Source organism: Bombina bombina, chromosome 6 (assembly GCF_027579735.1).
Source record: "Bombina bombina isolate aBomBom1 chromosome 6, aBomBom1.pri, whole genome shotgun sequence".
NCBI lineage: Eukaryota > Metazoa > Chordata > Amphibia > Anura > Bombinatoridae > Bombina > Bombina bombina.
Window position 1 is genome coordinate 584,069,248 of NC_069504.1, and position 18,279 is coordinate 584,087,526.

General features: G+C 37.4%; 1 protein-coding gene across 1 annotated transcript in view; it reads right to left on the reverse strand.

Annotated features, from left to right (window-relative positions):
* OTUD7A (OTU deubiquitinase 7A) overlaps positions 1–18,279 on the reverse strand; it is a 423,923-nt gene that overhangs the window by 189,371 nt on the left and 216,273 nt on the right. Inside the window, exon 6 of the mRNA XM_053719344.1 lies at positions 13,588–13,689. Coding sequence (XP_053575319.1) covers positions 13,588–13,689 — 102 coding nt within the window. The remainder of the gene's footprint in view (positions 1–13,587; positions 13,690–18,279) is intronic.

Here is an 18,279-nt window from a genome sequence, read left to right on the forward strand (position 1 = left end):
TCTAGATAGGCTTAGTGGCTTCTGATTGGTAGCTGCACATATTTGCCTCATGTGATTGGCTCACCTGTGTGTTTTGCTTTTTCTTAAACAAAAAAAATCTAAAGAATGAAGCAAATTAGATAATAGAAGTAAAATGGAAAGTTGTTTAAAATTGTATTCTCTATCTGAATCATGAAAGAACAAAAATGGGTTTAATGTCCCTTTAATCTAATGATCATCAGTCTGTATGGTTTAATACTGCACTGTGCAACCATAGTAAAACAAATGCTTTAGACTTTAGAACAGCAGATTTTTCTTACATGGGAAAATACCTAAATTAATATTTTAAAAGGGGTGGAACAGATTACAAGAGTACAAGAACAGTGGGCATATTTTAAAATTGATATTCTAGATGCAACTAAACACAATCACATAGATTACAAGTTGTGCGTTCGTGTTTTAACACTGAAAAAATAGTAATTTCAGCATTAAAACAGCACCGCATCCATTACAAGTCTTGTCGGTATAGCTGTACCGCAACGCAACATCAGTCCCGCACACTTAAAAATTACTTTTTTTCATGGGACTTCCATAGCGCAGCCATTACGAGTTTTGCAGTGAGGATAAAAAGCTTGCGTTACAGCCTATACCGACAAGATCCGTTTCGCCATCTGAGAGCAGTAGTTATGAGTTTTACACAACAAATCTGTTACATAAAACTCAGAACTAAAGTGCTACAAAGTACACTAAAACCCATAAACTACCTATTAACCCCTAAACCGAGGCCCTCCCGCATCTCAAACACTACATTAAAGTTATTAACCCCTAATCTGCTGCTCCCGACATCGCCGCCACTAATAAAATGTATTAACCCCTATTCCGCCGCTCCCCGACATCGTCGCCACTGTAATAAAGTTATTGACCCCTAAACCGCAGCCCTCCTGCATCGCAAACACTATTTAAAGGACCAGTCAACACTGTAGATATGCATAATCAACAAATGCAAGATAACAAGACAATGCAATAGCACTTAGTCTGAACTTCAAATGAGTAGTAGATTTTTTTTTCTGACAATTTTAAAAGTTATGTCTTTTTCCACTCCCCCTGTGCCATGTGACAGCCATCAGCCAATCACAAATGCATACACATACCATGTGACAGCAATCAGCCATTCACAAATGCATACACACTTATTCTTGCACATGATCAGTAGGAAAATGTTTAAATATAAAAAGACTGTGCAGATTTTGTTAATGGAAGTAAATTGGAAAGTTGTTTAAAATTGCATGCTCTATCTGAATAAAGAAAGTTTAATTTTGATTGAGTGTCCCTTTAAATATAATTAACCCTAATTTGCCGTCCGCCCAAATCGCCCCCACTGTACTAAAGTTATTAAGCCCTACACCGCCGCCACTAAAATAAACCTATTAATCCCTAAACCGCAAGCCCCCTACAACGAAATATACTAAATTAAACTATTAGCCCCTAACCTGAAAGCTCCCCACATCGCAATAAACTAATTTAAACTAGTAACCCCTAAACCTAACGCCCCCTAACTTTATATTAAAATTACAATTTCCCTATCCTAAATTAAATTAACTTAACCGTCAAATTAAAAAAACTAAGTTTAAACTAACAATTAAACTAATATAACTATTAAACTAAAATTAAACTAACTACAAATTAAATAAAACTCTACTATAAAAATTACAAAGTATCTAATTAAAAAAAACAAAAAAGACTATAAATTACAAAAAATAACAAACACTAAATTACAAAAACTAACAAACAAAATTATCAAAAATAAAAAAGAATTACACCTAATCTTAATAGCCCTATAAAAATAAAAAAGCCCACCCAAAATAAAAAAAACCCTAGCCTACAATAAACTACAAATAGCCCATAAAGGGCCTTTTGTAGGGCATTGCCCTAAGTTAAACAGCTCTTTTACCTGTAAAAGAAATACAAAGACCCCCCAACAGTAAAACCCACCACCGAACCAACCCCCCAAAATAAAAAAAAACTAACTCTAACAAGAACCTAAGCTACCCATTGCCCTGAAAAGGGCATTTGTATGGGCATTGCAATTAAAGGGGCATTTAGCTCTTTTGCATTGCCCTTAAAAGGGCATTTAGCTCTTTTACAAAAAGCCCAAACCCTAAACTAAAAAAAAAACCCACCCAAAAAGTTTAAAATATCCTAACACTAACCCCCGAAGATTCACTCAGTTGCTGAAGTCCTGCTTGAAGGATCTTCATCGCGGCAGCTCCATCTTCATCCCGGCGGCTCCATCTTCATCCAGGTGGCAGGCGGCTCCATCTTCATCCAGGCGGCATCTTCTATCTTCATCCTGGCGACGTGGAGCGGGTCCATCCTAAAGACATACGGCAAGGAGCATCCTCTTCATACGATCACCGCCGTATACTGAATCTTCAATGCCAGGGACTCAATTCAAAATGGCGTCCCTTGCGTTCCTATTGGCTGATTTGATTTTGCAAATTCAAATCAGCCAATTGGATAAGAGCTACTGAAATCCTATTGGCTGTTCAAATCAGTTAATAGGATGAGAGCTACTGAAATTCTATTCTACTGATTTGAACAGCCAATAGAATTTCAGAAGCTCTCATTCTATTGACTGTTTTGAGCAGCCAATAGGATTTCAGTAGCTTTCATCCGATTGGCTGATTTGAATTTGCAAAATCAAATCAGCCAATAGGAATGCAAGGGACGCCATTTTGAATCGCGTCCCTTGCATTGAAGATTCAGTATACGGCGGTGACCGTATAAAGAGGATGCTCTGTGCCTGATGTCTTCAGGATGGACCCGCTCCTCTCAGCCGGGATGAAGGTAGAAGATGCTGCCGGGATGAAGATAAAAGATGCTGCCTGGATGAAGATGGAGCCGACTGGATGAAGATAGAGCCACCGGGATGAAGATACTTCAAGCGGGAATTCAGCAACTGTGACTGGATCTTCGGGGGTTAGTGTTAGGATTTTTTAAACTTTTTTGGGTGTTTTTTTTTTTTTTTAAGTTTAGGGTTTGGGCTTTTCGTAAAAGAGCTAAATCCCCTTTTAAGGGCAATGCAAAAGAGCTAAATGCCATTTTAAAAGCAATGCCCATACAAATGCCCTTTTCAGGGTAGCTTAGGTTTTTTAGATAGTTTTTTTTTTATTTTGTGGGTTTGGGAGGGTGGGTCTGTGTAATTTTTTTTCAGGTAAAAGAGCTGTTTAACTTAGGGCAATGCCCTACAAAAAGGCCCTTTTAAGGGCTATTGGTAGTTTATTCTAGATTAGGTTTTTTATTTTGGAGTGTTTTTTTTTTTTAAAATGGGTATTAGAATAGGAATCATTTTTATTATATTTGATATTTGTAATTTTGTGCAATGTATTTTTTTCATTTTGGGGTAATTTTTTATTTTTAGATTAGGGCTTGGGCATTTCATAAAAAAGCTGAATGCCATTTAAAGGGCATGAAAAAGTGCTAAATGCCCTTTTAAGGGCAATGCCCATACAAATGCCCTTTTCAGGGTAATGGGTAGATTAGGTTTTACTTTTATTTTGTGGGTTTGGGGGGTGGGGGCTTGTATACTGTTAGGGGGTGTTTGTTTTGTTTTGTAGCAAAAGAGCTGTTAACTTTAGGGCAATGCCCTACAAAAGGCCCTTTTAAGGACCCACAAAAAGCCCTTTAAAGGGCCCTTGGTAGTTTATTCTAGATTAGGCTCTTTTTATTTTGTGGTGTTTTTTTTTTTGTTTTTTTTTTAAAGGGTATTAGAATAGGAATAATTTTTATTGTTTTAGATAATTTCGTTATTTTTTTAATAGTAGCTTTTTTATTTTTTGTAATGCTAGGTTTTAGTGTAAGGCAGCTTAGGTTTTATTTTACAGGTAAGTTTGTATTTATTTTATCTAGGTAGTTAGTAAATAATTAATAACTATTTACTAACTAGTCTACCTAGTTAAAATAAATACAAACTTACCTGTGAAATAAAAATAAAACCTAAGCTAGCTACAATATATCTATTAGTTATATTGTAGCTTGCTTAGCTTTTATTTCACAAGTAAGTATGTATTAAGTTTTAAATAGGTATTATTTAGTTAATAATTATAAGTTTAATTTAGCTCTATTTTAATTATGTTAAAGTTAGGGGGTGTTAGGTTTAGGGATATAGTTTAATTTAGGTTGTTGCAATGTGGGGGGCTGGTGGTTTAGGGGTTAATAGGTTTATTTAGTGGTAGTGATGTGGGAGGCCAGAGGCTTAGGGGTTAATAACTTTATTTAGTGGTGGCGATGTCGGGGAGCGGCGGAATAGGGTTTAATAGATTTATTAGTGTGGGAGATGTTGGGGAGCAGGGGAATAGGGGTTAATAAATTTAGTATAGTGGCGGCGATATTGGGAGCGGCAGATTAGAGGTTAATAGCTTTATTTAGGTGGTGGTGAAATCGGGAGCGGCAGATTAGGGGTTAATAACATAATGTAGGTGCCGGCGATGTCGGGGGCGGCAGATTGGGGGTGTTTTTACTTGGGTTTATGTTAGGGTGTTTTATGGTTTAAATGGTATTTTTTCCCCCCATAGACATCAATGGGGCTGCGTTACGGAGCTTTTCATTCCGCAATCGCAGGTGTTAGGCTTTTTTCTGACCCGCTCTCCCCATTGATGTCTATGAGGAAAGCGTGCATAAGCACATCAAAACAGTGCTTGTATTTTGTGCGGTATGGAGCTCAACGCAACCATATCGCACGCACAAGCCGGCTGTTTGAAAACTTGTAATGGCTGCGCTATAGAGGGTTAAATAACACAACTTTTGTTGCGTTTGTTAATTTCCCTATATCAGTGAAAGGGGGAAAACAAACGGAGGGATAGTAAGACTCAAGAATGATGAGTAGTGGAAAGAGATAAAAAAATAGCAAACCGTCTAAATGATCACTTTTGTTTAGTCTACAACAGATGGTAAAGATAGTGAAATTCTATTTAGGGATTTTACTTAAAAATATGAGTAGTACTTTTCTTTTTACAGAGGAAGAGGCTTCAAAGGCTTTATCAAAAATAAAGGTTAATAAGTCTGTGGGTTCAGATAATATACATCCAAGGGTTCTAAAAAAAACTTTGATCTGTGATAGCTACTGCAATAGTTAATTTATTTAATCACTCACTGTTAACAAAAAATGTTCCAAAAGACTGGGAAATTGCCAATGTAGTCCCTCTTCATATGGAATTAGGAAAGATACTGCTAACTATTGGCCAGTCAGTTTGACCTCAATGGCAGGGAAATTAATGGAAACTCTTTTAAAAGAAAGACTTGTGTCTTACCTTTTCACAAATGACTTAGAAGACAAAGGACAGCATGGGTTCACTGCTGGAAGAAAAAAAAAAAGGCAACAGAAAGGGAGAGCGCTACAAAAGTAGCTGATTGAGAAACAATGTGGCTAAGCTAATTAGCTGAGATTGTGTGACCTTATGCTGTGGAACAAAAATATTTAGGCTAAGCTAAATAGCTGAGATTGCGTGACTTTATGTTGTAGAAGGTAATAACACAAAGGGGCCTATCTATCAAGCTCCGAAAGGAGCTTGACGGTCCGTGTTTCTGGCGAGTCTTCAGAATCGCCAGAAACAGCAGTTATGAAGCAGCGTTCACAAAGACCACTGCTCCATAGCCTGTCCGCCTGCTCTGAACAGGCGGACAAACATCGCTGGAAATCAACCCGAACGAGTACGATCGGGTTGATTGACACCCCCTGCTGGCGGCCCATTGGCCGCAAGTCTGCAGGGGGCGGCGTTTCATCAGCAGCTCTTGTGAGCTGCTGGTGCAATGCTGAATACGGAGAGCGTATTGCTCTCCTTATTCAGCGAAGTCTGGCGGACCTGATCTGCACTGTCGGATCAGGTCCGCCAGACCTTGTTAAATATAGGCCAAAGGATCACTTATAATATATGTGTGAGTACAAACTGTCCTAATAGGTTTATGAGTACGGCCAAAGCTGAAACGTGTAAAACCTTTTACTTTTTTGTGTGCCACATGTCGTATTTTTTATAAATTACTAAAAAAGTCTTTTTTTTTACTTTTTGGATCTTTGGGATATAACTTTCTTTTTTTGTCCTAATAGCTGTATGCTAAAAGTAGCTTATACATTAGTACGTAAGCAATGAGATATAAGGGGCAAAATGGAAGCATGTATAGAACGAATAAATTAAATAAAAAGTTTTTTCAAATGTTAAGTAATAAATAGTAATTACTAGGTTAGCGTAAATGAAGTATAACAATAATAACAACAATATTAAAATGAGCTCAAAATTACTGTTGAAAAGGAGTTCCAAACAGATGGAACCAAAAAATGTATAAAAAATGAAAAAGGTAAAAGTACCTTTTACCTGGATTGGTGGGATATCCTAAATCCGTTACAAACTGGTTTGTCTAAAGTCTGTTTTTCCCTGAATGTCAGGTGACTTACCATCATTCTATTCTAAACTGCCAAGGTACAGACCATCTACAAACTTTTGGAGTTACAAACAGTCCGTTGTTAAATGGATACATCGTAACATATGGGTTGTCGGCACTACTCAATCCCTGTCGACTATCCGCATCTCGCGTGACCCAGAAGTATAAAGGATCACACACAAGTCCCACACAGCCGGTTTTCCCGCATTACAGAGGCCACCTGGATGGCTCACTTCATTGCCGCTTGGTCTGCTTAATACAGCACCTTACCAGGGTTTGGCATCAACTTATTTCATCGCCGTTTGCTCGGCTTAACACAGCACCTTATTATTAAGGTTTGATAATAAGTTTCACTGCAGTGAAAAAGTACTTTTACCATTTTTGTTTTGTCATTTTTATAAATTTTTTGGTACCATCTGTTTGGAACTCCTTTCCAACAGTAATTTTGATATTGTTGTTATTATTGTTATACTTTATTTGCGTTAACCTAGTAAATACTATTTATTACTCAACATTTGAAAAAACTTTTTTTTATCATGATTCAGATAGAGCATGTAATTTTAAACAATTTTCCAATTTACTTTTATCACCAATTTTGCTTTGTTCTCTTGGTATTCTTAGTTGAAAGCTTAACCTAGGAGGTTCATATGCTAATTTCTTAGACCTTGAAGGCCGCCTCTTTTCAGAATGCATTTTAACAGTTTTTCACCACTAGAGGGTGTTAGTTCATGTGTTTCATATAGATAACACTGTGCTCGTGGCTAAACTGCAAGTCTGTCAAAAGAACTGAAATAAAGGGGCAGTTTGCAGAGGCTTAGATACAAGATAATCACAGAGGTTAAAAGTATATTAATATAACTGTGTTGGTTATGCAAAACTGGGGAATGTGTAATAAAGGGATTATTTATCTTTTCAAACAATAAAAATTCTGGTGTAGACTGTCCCTTTAATTTTAATTTAATCGTTCAATACATGCTTCCATTTTTTTATCTAATTTTTGATTACCTTCTACAACATAAAGTCACACAATCTCAGCTACAGTATTTAGCTTAGCCACATTGTTTCTCAATCAGCTACTTTTGTAGCGCTCTCCCTTTCTGTTACCTTTTTTACTAGCTGACACTTGTTTTAAGAAGCATTTGTCTCTTTAGGGAGTAGCAATATTGAGTACCTTAGGAGTGTTTTATCTTCACTGCTGGAAGATCATGTCACACTAATCTAATTAATTCCTTTGACCATGTAACTAAATTAATAGATCAGGGAGGAGCCATAGATGTTGCATATCTAGACTTTAGCAAAGCTTTTGACACTGTCCCACACAACAAACTTATTCACAACATTTTTTGCCTTGGTGTAGATGCTAAGATTGTTAAGTGGGTAGAACGATGGCTTAAGTATAGAAGGCAAAGGGTTTCAATTAATGGAGTACATTCAAATGAGGGGTCAGTTACTAGTAGTGTTCCCCAATGGTCAGTTCATGGGCCTGTTTTGTTTAAAATGTTTATCAGTGATATTGGAAGTGGGCTTCAGGGGAAGGTTTGCTTGTTTGATGATGATACACAAATTTGTAACAGAGTAGATGTTCCAGGAGGGGAAATGAACAGTGAAAATAAAAAAGCTGGAGGACTGGGCAAATAAAAGGTATCTGAAATGTAATATTACCAAGAGCAAAATAATAAACCCAAAGGCCACTTATAGAGGCCTATCTATCAAGCCGTCAACTATGCTGCATTCGCCGGCACCAATACGCTCGCCTAACATTGCCTAACATCGTGGCCACAGACCTGAATACAATCTCCATATTTATCAAAAAAGCCGGTAAAAAAACGCGCACCAAGTACGGGCGGACTGTTGTTAACTAACAATCATCGATCTCGCTGCTATTCGGCTTTTTACCAACTTTATTTATATCCTGTCACTAAACACCGCCACTATACTAAAATGTTTAACCCCTATCCTGCTGCTCTCGGACCCCACCGCAATTAAATACATGTATTAATCCCTATCTCGCCGCTCCCGGACCCCACCGCAACTAAATAAATGTATTAACCCCTAAATCCCTGGCCTCCCACATCACTACCACTTACTAAACCTATTAACCCATAAACCGCCAGCCCCCCACATCGCCATAAACAAAATTAAGCTATTAACCCCTAAACCTAACACTCCGCTAACTTTACATTAAAATTATCTCATCCCTATCTCATAATAAATTTAAACTTACCTTTAGAATTAAATTAAACTATTAATTAACCTACCCTAACTATTATACTAAAATTACTTTAAACTATATTAAAATATTAATTAACCTACCCTAACTATTATACTAAAATTATATTAAACTACCAATTAAATTAACTATATTACATATTTAAAAACCTAACCCTACTCAAATTATTGAAATCTACAATTAAAAATTACTAAGTTACAAAAAATAAAAAACAGTAAGTTACAAAAACAAACAAACTACATTATCAAAAATTAAAAACAATTACACCTAATCTAATAGCCCTATCAAAATAAAAAAGCCCCCCCCAAAATAAAAAAAACCCTATCCTACAATAAACTACCAATGGCCCTTAAAAGGGCCTTTTGCGGAGCATTGCCCTAAAGAAATCAGCTCTTTTACCTGTAAAAAAAATATAATCACCCCCCAACAGTAAAACCCACCACACACACAAACAACCTCCCCAAATAAAAAAAATCTAAAAAACCTTAGCTAACCATTGCTCTGAAAAGGGCATTTGTATGGGCATTGCCCTTAAAAGGGCATTTAGCTCTTTTACTGCCCAAAGTCCCTAACCTAAAAATAAAACCCACCCAATAAACCCTTAAAAAAACCTAACACTAACCCCCGAAGATCCACTTACAGTTTTCGAAGACCGGACATCCATCCTCATCCAAACGGCAGAAGTCCTCATTGAAGCTGGCAGAAGTCTTCATCCAGACAGCATCTTCTATCTTCATCCAGACGGCATCTTCTATTTTAATCCATCCGGCGTGGAGTAGATCCATCTTCAAGACATCCGGAGCGGAGCATCCACTTCTTCCGATGGTCGCTGTAGAATGAAGTTTCCCTTTAAGGTAAATAGTCATCCAAGATGGTGTCCCTTACATTCCGATAGGCTGATAGAATTCTATCAGCCAATAGGAATTAAAGTGGAAAAAAATCCTATTGGCTGTTGCAATCAGCCAATAGGATTGAGCTTTCATCCTATTGGCTGATCCAATCAGCCAATGTAAGGAATCCATGTCATCTTTTCCTTTCCTCCAAACAATTTCATCTTTTCCTTTCCTCCAAACATCACGTGACCTGTGATGTCAGTACCAATAGTCTATTTAAGTTTTAGTCACACCTTAAACAGGTTCTTAGTTATTGTGCATACATGCTGTACTCATCCTCTCCTATGATCCTTACTGGATTACGAGTTTCTCTCATATTTGGATTACAAATACCTTTCAACTGAAGAGACATATAATACCTACTGTGAACGTCAGGTTTATCACTCATCCTGATACTACGGAGACTAACTTTGCTGACCCTGGGTTTCAGAGCAAGGATCATCCTCTGTTAATTGATACAGGACTTACCCTTAAACTCCGTTTCTCAGAGTTTCTCCTCACCAGTCCCTGCATACTTTCCTCGGGTTATCCACAACACAGGGATCTGCAAGCGGCATTTGCTGCAATTGTGTGGTTAAACCGCTCCCGTCTTGGAACAAGAACACGCCCCTCAAGCTGAAGTGAAACCGCACTTGTCATCAGCTAATCACGCCCACGCAACGTCACTACTAGTTGGGCTCCTGTGCTCTGCCGCAGCTCTAAGCAGTAGTTTCACTGAAACTAGGAAACAGAGCAATTGAATACATTCACGCTCTCACAAGACTCTCTTATTAGCTATTTAGGAAGCAAAGTCTCTCTACCTTATACTACGGATTTGCTAAGTGGAATTTCTTTGCATACTTTGTTTTCTATGCTTCTTATTGCCAGAACTTCTCTATTGTGATTTCCTCAATACGCTACTGTGCTTACCATACTTATCACAGCTACTTGTTGCAACAAGCAAATTCCTTGCCAGCAACATAAAGTTGATACATCATAACAACTTCTCACTGTAGCATATGAGGGCTATATTTTGTGATAGTCCGTTTGTTTAGACATACATTTACTAAACTAACAAGCAAGTCTGCAGTTGAGATCCTAATTCTTGAGTTTCCTGACATACCTTACAGCCAATAGGATTGAGCTCACATTCTATTGGCTATACCAATCAGCCAATAGAATGTGAGCTCAATCCTATTGGCTGATTGGATCAGCCAATAGGATGAAAGCTCAATCCTATTGGCTGATTGCAACAGCCAATAGGATTTTTCCCCTTTAATTCCTATTGGCTGATAGAATTCTATCAGCCAATCAGAATGTAAGGGACACCATCTTGGATGACGTACCTTAAAGGGAAACTTCATTCTACAGTGACCATCGGAAGAAGAGGATGCTCCACGTTGGATGTCTTGAAGATAGATCTGCTCCACGCTGGATGGATGAAGATAGAAGATGGCGTCTGGATGAAGACTTCTGCCGGCTTCGATGAGGACTTCGGGCTGCTTGGATGAAGACTTCTGCCGGCTTCGATGAGGACTTCTGCCGCTTGGATGAGGATGGATGTCCGGTATTCGAAAACTGTAAGTGGATCGTCGGGGGTTAGTGTTCGATTTATTTAAGGTTTTTTTGGGTGGGTTTTATTTTTAGAGTAGGGTCTGGGCAGTAAAATAGCTAAATGTCCATTTCAGGGCAATGCCCATACAAATGCCCTTTTCAGGGCAATGGGGAGCTTAGGTTTCTTAGATAGGTTTTTTATTTGGGGGGGGTTGGTTGTGTGGGTGGTGGATTTTACTGTTGGGGGGTGTTTGTATTTTCTTTTTAAGGTAAAAGAGCTGATATCTTTTGGGCAATGCCCCGCAAAAGGTCCTTTTAAGGACCATTGGTAGTTTATTGTAGGTTAGGGTTATTTTTATTTGGGGGGGGGGGGGTTATTTTGATAGGGCTTTTAGATTAGGTGTAATTGTTTTTTATTTTTGATAATGTGTGTTTTTTGTAACTTAGTGTTTTTTATTTTTTGTAACTTAGTGTTTTTTTATTTTTTGTCACAGTGTTTTTTTATTTTTTGTAACTTAGTGATTTTTAATTGTAGATTTCAATAATTTGAGTAGGGTTAGGTTTTTAAATATGTAATATAGTTAATTTAATTGGTAGTATAATAATAGTTAGGGTAGGTTAATTAATATTTTAATATAGTTTAATGTAATATGAGTATAATAGTTAGGGTAGGTTAATTAATATTTTAATATAGTTTAATGTAATTTGTGTATGTTTATTTAGGTTGTGACGGGTCTTGGGGCGGCGGGATAGGGGTTAATAACTTTTATTTAGGTGGCGGCGATGTTGGGGCGGCAGATTAGGGGTGTTTAGACTCGGGGCTTATGTTAGGTGTAAACGTAATTTGTTTTCTACCATAGAAATAAATGGGATATCTGGCAGCATCGAACATAAGCTTTCACTGCTTTCAGACTCCCATTGATTCCTATGGCATCCGCGGCCTCCAGAGTGGCGGATTGAAAAGCAGGTACGCTGGGCTGGAATAGTGGCGAGCGTACCTGTTAGAAATTTGATAAATGGCAAAAGGTGTCAGATAGTGCCGCATTTGTATTCGGAACATCTGTAATGACATAAGCATCGATCCTTGACGGATTGAGACCGGCGGATCATATGTTACGTCACAAATTTCAACTTTTGCCGGTCTGTAGGCTTTGATAAATAGGTCGGATCAAGCTTGCAACAATTACGCTGCGGAATTCTGGCGTATTTGCGGTTGACGGCTTGATAAATAGACCTCACAGTCTCAATGGTACATTACTGACTGTAACTAAAGAGGAATGGGTCTAGGGAATTATTACTTCAGATTATTTTAAATGTGTTACACAATGTAGCAGTGCAGCCAGTAAGGCCAGTCGAATACTTGGTTCCATATCTCCAGAAGGATATAAATAAACTAGAAACTGTCCAAAGGAGGGCTACTAAAATGGTACACGGTCTAAAATTTTAAAACGTACAAAGAAAGACTCTATGACCAAAATATTTATAGTTTAGAGGAAAGAAGGTAAAGAGGTGACATGATAGAAACTTTCACATATATGAAGGGACTTAATAAAGTAGAAGCTGAAAGCATTTTCCACAAAAACAAAATGCCAAAACAAGGGGGTCACAATCTTAAATTAGAGGGTAGCAGATTCAGGAGAAATGTGAGAAGGCATTTTTTTTTAAGAAAGGGTGGTGGATTAATGGAATAATCTTCAATTTAAGGTAGTAAACACAGAGTGTAAAATAATTCAAAAACACGCACAAGACTATCCTAAGAAAAAGTAACATGTATTATGGGTAGACATGATGGACCTTTTTGGTTCTTATCTACTGTCAAATGTTATGTTTCTATGTAAAAGGGGATCTATTTTATTTTTCCACCTTTAATATTATGAGGCCTATATAACAACAGTCTGTCGGACCTGATCCGACAGTGCGGATCAGGTCCAACAGACCTCGCTGAATGCGGAGAGCAATACGCTCTCCGTATTCAGCATTGCAGATTCGCGGCCAATCGGCCGCCAGCAGGGGGGGGGGCAATCAACGCGATCGTATTCGATTGGGTTGATTTGTGGCGATGTCTGTCCGTCTGTTTAGAGCAGGCGGACAGGCTATGGAGCAGCGATCTTTAGACTGCTGCTTCATAACTGGTGTTTCTAGTGAGCCTGCAGGCTCGTCAGAAACACAGGGCGTCAAGCTCCATACGGAGTTGATAGATAGGCCCCAATAAAGCAACATTTCATTTAAGCTTGGTGTTTACAAATTTTCAATGTGCTAAATGAAATTAAAAAATGTAATGTACTGCAACTCCATCTGTGAGATATAATGGACTTGCATCTGTTATAAGCAGCGTTATAGACAACTTAATAATACATGTGTTATAGTACGGTATCTAAAAAAATATATTTACATTTTTGCCCATTATTTCATTGTCTGCAAGCCTAGCAAGGATACAATGGTTTATTCAGAACAGGAACAAGCATTTTTTCCAAATTTTTTTTAGATGAAATGAAAAGGGAGAGATCTTGAGCTTACCTAACGAGGCAGCATGCAATAGACAATTCCCGTCTCCTGTTGTAGCTAAAGGCAGCAGACGTTTACAGCTTGAACACGTCGTAGACCACCAGTTTAGTCTACCTGCAAAGAAAAAATATCTTTAACAACCGTGATCTGACAAATAAACAGTCATGAATTATCACTCTGTATAGTACATTTTAGAGCTATTTCTTTAACAACAAAAAAGTTTAAACAGTTAGCGATTGATCGTTTTCTTAACTTCTTTTGTACTCATGCATCAATATCCAAAATATATGGCTGCAAACCTGAAAAATCCATGTACTCTGCTGTTCTGTACACTGACCAATACCATAAGAGCAAGCCTGATAAATCGATCTAGCAGTCTTGAAAGCCTGGGCTGTTTTTATATAACATCCGATCAATAAATATATTATTCTAACACACTTTTGTAATAATATTAGCACAGAACTATTTGCTACCAATGCATATTGCAGTAAACAGAAAATAAAAGTTCACAATATCTTACCAATAATAACAATAGCCTTTATATTATTACTGATTATAATGATGGGAAATCAATCTAACTATACAGCAAAATGAAACATCAAAATAAGTTAGTATTTTGGCACTATGTTTTCAAAACATACACACTGAAAACTTTCTAAACAAGTTAGTGTAACTTAATGGACATATATGTAGGGATACTCATTTTACAATCACAGTAACATGCCATGTAGTGAAACTGTACGTCAAATTGCTGGCTTGCATACATTTTTATTTGTGTACTTCAATGAAAAAAAGCCAAATGTTTTACTGCATAAGAATAACAATTTTATAAAATCTTAATTATATTGATTATCTTCTACCTCAAGCTTGTCCAACCACAAAGTGGCACTCCAAAGCATTTTATTTACTCCTATAACTTAATTCTGAATGTATCTAAACCAATGTAGTTCATTACTTTGATCTTACTATGACTATATATCTCTACAAGCAGCAATTGTGCACTGAGAGGAATGTAGAAGACTTGGAAATTAGAACCTTACATATGTATCTATGAACAATAGTTCAATAACAGAGGTACATTTCTGAATTGTCAGCTTGATACTCAGTAAAAAAGATCTCTCCAGTTCCACTCACTGTTTCCTATGCTATTCTATAATGGTTATTCACTAAAGCTCACTCATTTCTTTTTTTAATTAATCCTTTACATAGAATAATATAGGAACTGGTGAAGCTCGAAAAGCTAAACAGCACTCCTTGTGAATTTTGTCCACCTGTCACCTGTGCAAACAAAAACAATAACCAAACTAAATCAAAATTTGTGGAATATACAGTATATAATATACAAAGACAATATCTGTATTAACAGCATCAGCCAATGTTGGCCCAAATCTGGAAATATGCCATAGTTGTTATAGGCTTACAAGCTTCAAGAAAAGCTCCTTTATCTGTGAAACCCTGACACTTGCAAATAAAATGATTTTGTAACCAAGGAGTCAGTTCAATTAACTGATAAAGGAATAACCACTGCAAAAGGTTAGAAATCAGAATATTTGAGTAATTCTGTCCCATTAGAAGAACCAGATCTCAAACTTAAAGTGAATGTAAATTTTGATGAACCAGTGCTCTGTTTTTAATAATCCTATTAAAAACAGGGGCACTTTCATTCATCAAACTTCACATTTCACTGGTTTTGTTAAAATACTTACCTTTTCTTTGTGAAAGCCGCTCCAGTGATTCCCCCGCCTGTCACAAGCCTCTTCCTATGTCAGAATAGACGATCCCGGTCTTCCTCCAATCATGGTGTTGCTTTAGGCAATGATTCCCCGGGGGGGGGGGGGGGGGGGGGGCGTGATTGGAGGATGCTGGAATCGTCATTGCTGATGTATGAAGAGACTTGCGATGGGCGGGGGAAGCGCTGGAGCGGCTTTCAAGACGAAAAGGTAAGTATTTTAAAAAAAACTGTGAAATGTAAAGTTTGATGAATGAAAGTGCCCCTGTTTTTAATAGGATTTTTTAAAAATCAGGCACTCATTCCTTAAACTTTACATTTCACTTTAAGTTCCTTTGGGCAAGGCAGAATACAGAAGAATCACCTTCTGTAAGTCTCACTTTAGAATCACTCGATTGGAAAAAAGGCATAAAATTTCTAAACCTGCAAGCAATTAACATTGCGTCTTTGGCAAAGTTATCAAAATTCCTAGTGCTATTCTTATCAATCTTGCATTTTTTTTTCATATTACCATCAAACAACCTGAACCATAATTTACATAAATCACCCTGGGATGGATTTATGCACATCCAATGATATCTGCAGGTTCCTCTATTGCAAGCCTTTTGAGACTACCCCTGATTTTTGCTATCCAATAGCTGCCATATTTTCCAACTACACATAAACCCAGTGCTTATACTTAAACTCTTTAGAAGCAGACTTTCATAGTCAGAAACACTGCTCAAATCACTGAAATTTGGAGGGCATAGTTCATGAGAAGACCACTTCCTCCAAGGTTAAGATGATTCTAAACTATGCCCCAAACAAAATGACTGGCATCTGTGAAGATGACAATTCAGATTGCTGACAAAACTCCTGTACCGTGCCAACTAACAAGTGAGAGAATTTCTAACCTAGGCCTAGATGACAGAAGCTTTATCGAAATGGATTTATTCAAAATGAATCTGTTGTGGGATCGGAGAGCCTTTTTACTATACATCTATGTGGGTGGCGCACCTTTGCTGATTCTGGCGATATTTTCAAAACAGCATTGCCACCTATATTGAAGATGTAATGTAAATGATCTGTTTGCACAGTATTGTTGAGCAATATATTTTACATGTGTCAACTGAAATGTAACCCTTTTAGAGAACTTACATCGACAATATGGAAATAAAGTTAGAAATTTGTGGCTACTCTCTTCTAAGAAATATTAATATCACAAACACAAAAGCTTCTTCCTAAAAAAAGAAAAACAAAAAACAAAAAGCAAAATACACCATTTTTAAATTAGCACACAAAAATGCGCTGGTATAACAAGTTAGTCGCTCACAAATGTGTGCTTCCTTAGGCCACAATGGGAGTTTTGTTCTCATGCCGTGAGACACGACAAAGCACCAAGCGCAACTCAGGTGGCAATTCGTGCAGTGTTGGACAGCAAAATAAAAATATAAATGCATATGAATATATACATATATATTGATGTGTCTATGCAGCGTAATTGTGGAGAGCTTGATTCCCCTTATTTATCAAAACCTATAGACCGGCAAAAGTAGAAATCTGTGACGTAACATACGATCCGCAGGTCTCAGTCCGACACAGATCAATTCTTACGTCACTACAGATGTTCCGAATGCACTATCTGACTACTTTTGCTAGTTAACAAATAACTAGCAGGTACGCTCGCCACTATTCCGGCCCAGCGTACCTGGTTTTCAATACGCCGCCCTGGAGGCGGCGGATGCCATAGGAATCAATGGGATGCCATAGGAATCAATGGGAAAGCTCATGTTCGCTGCTGCCCGATATCCCATTGATTCCTATGGGAGAATAAAATTTAAGTTTACACCTAACACCCTAACATAACCCCCGAGTCTAAACACCCCTAATCTGCCGCCCCGACACCGCTGCCACCTACATTATATACTTATTAACCCCTAATCTGCTGCTCCTACACCGCTGCCACCTACATTATACTTATTAGCCCCTAATCTGCTGCCCCTACACCGCCGCCACCTACATAAAGTTATTAACCCCTAAACCGCCAGCCCCCCACATCGGCATAAACTAACCCCTAAAATTACACTTATTAACCCCTAATCTGACGTCCCCGACATCGCTGACACCTGCATTTTATTATTAACCCCTAATCTGCCGCTCTGGACACCGCCCCCACCTACATTATCCCTATGAACCCCTAATCTGCTGCCCCCAACATCGCCAACACCTACTTTTTATTTATTAACCCCTACTCTGCCGCCCCCAATGTTGTCGCCACCTAACTACACATATTAACCCCTACTCTGCTGCCCCCAATGTCGTCGCCACCTAACTACACTTATTAACCCCTAATCTGCCGCCACTAATGTCGCCGCCCCTATAATAAAGTTATTAACCCCTAAATCTAAGTCTAACCCTAACCCTAACACCCCCCTAACAAATATAATTTAAATACATCTAAATAATTTTTTTAGCATTAACTAAATTATTCCTATTTAAAACTAAATACTTACCTATAAAATAAACCCCAAGATAGCTACAATATAACTTACATTGTAGCCATTTTAGGATTTATTTTTATTTTACAGGAAAGTTTGTATTTATTTTAACTAGGTAGAATAGTTATTAAATAGTTATTAACTATTTTATAACTACCTAGTTAAAATAAGTACAAATTTACCTGTAAAATAAACCCTAACCTAAGTTACAATTACACCTAACACTACACTATAATTAAATTAATTACCTAAACTAACTAAAATTAATTGCAATTAAATAAAATTATTTAAAGTACGAAAAAAACAAACACTAAATTACAGAAAATAATAAAATAATTACAAGAATTTTAAACTAATTACACCTAATCTAATCCCCCTAAAAAAATAAAAAAAAAAACCAAAATAATAAAAAGCCCTACCCTATACTAAATTACAAATAGCCCTTAAAAGGGCCTTTTGTGGCGCATTGCCCCAAAGTAATCAGCTCTTCTACCTGTA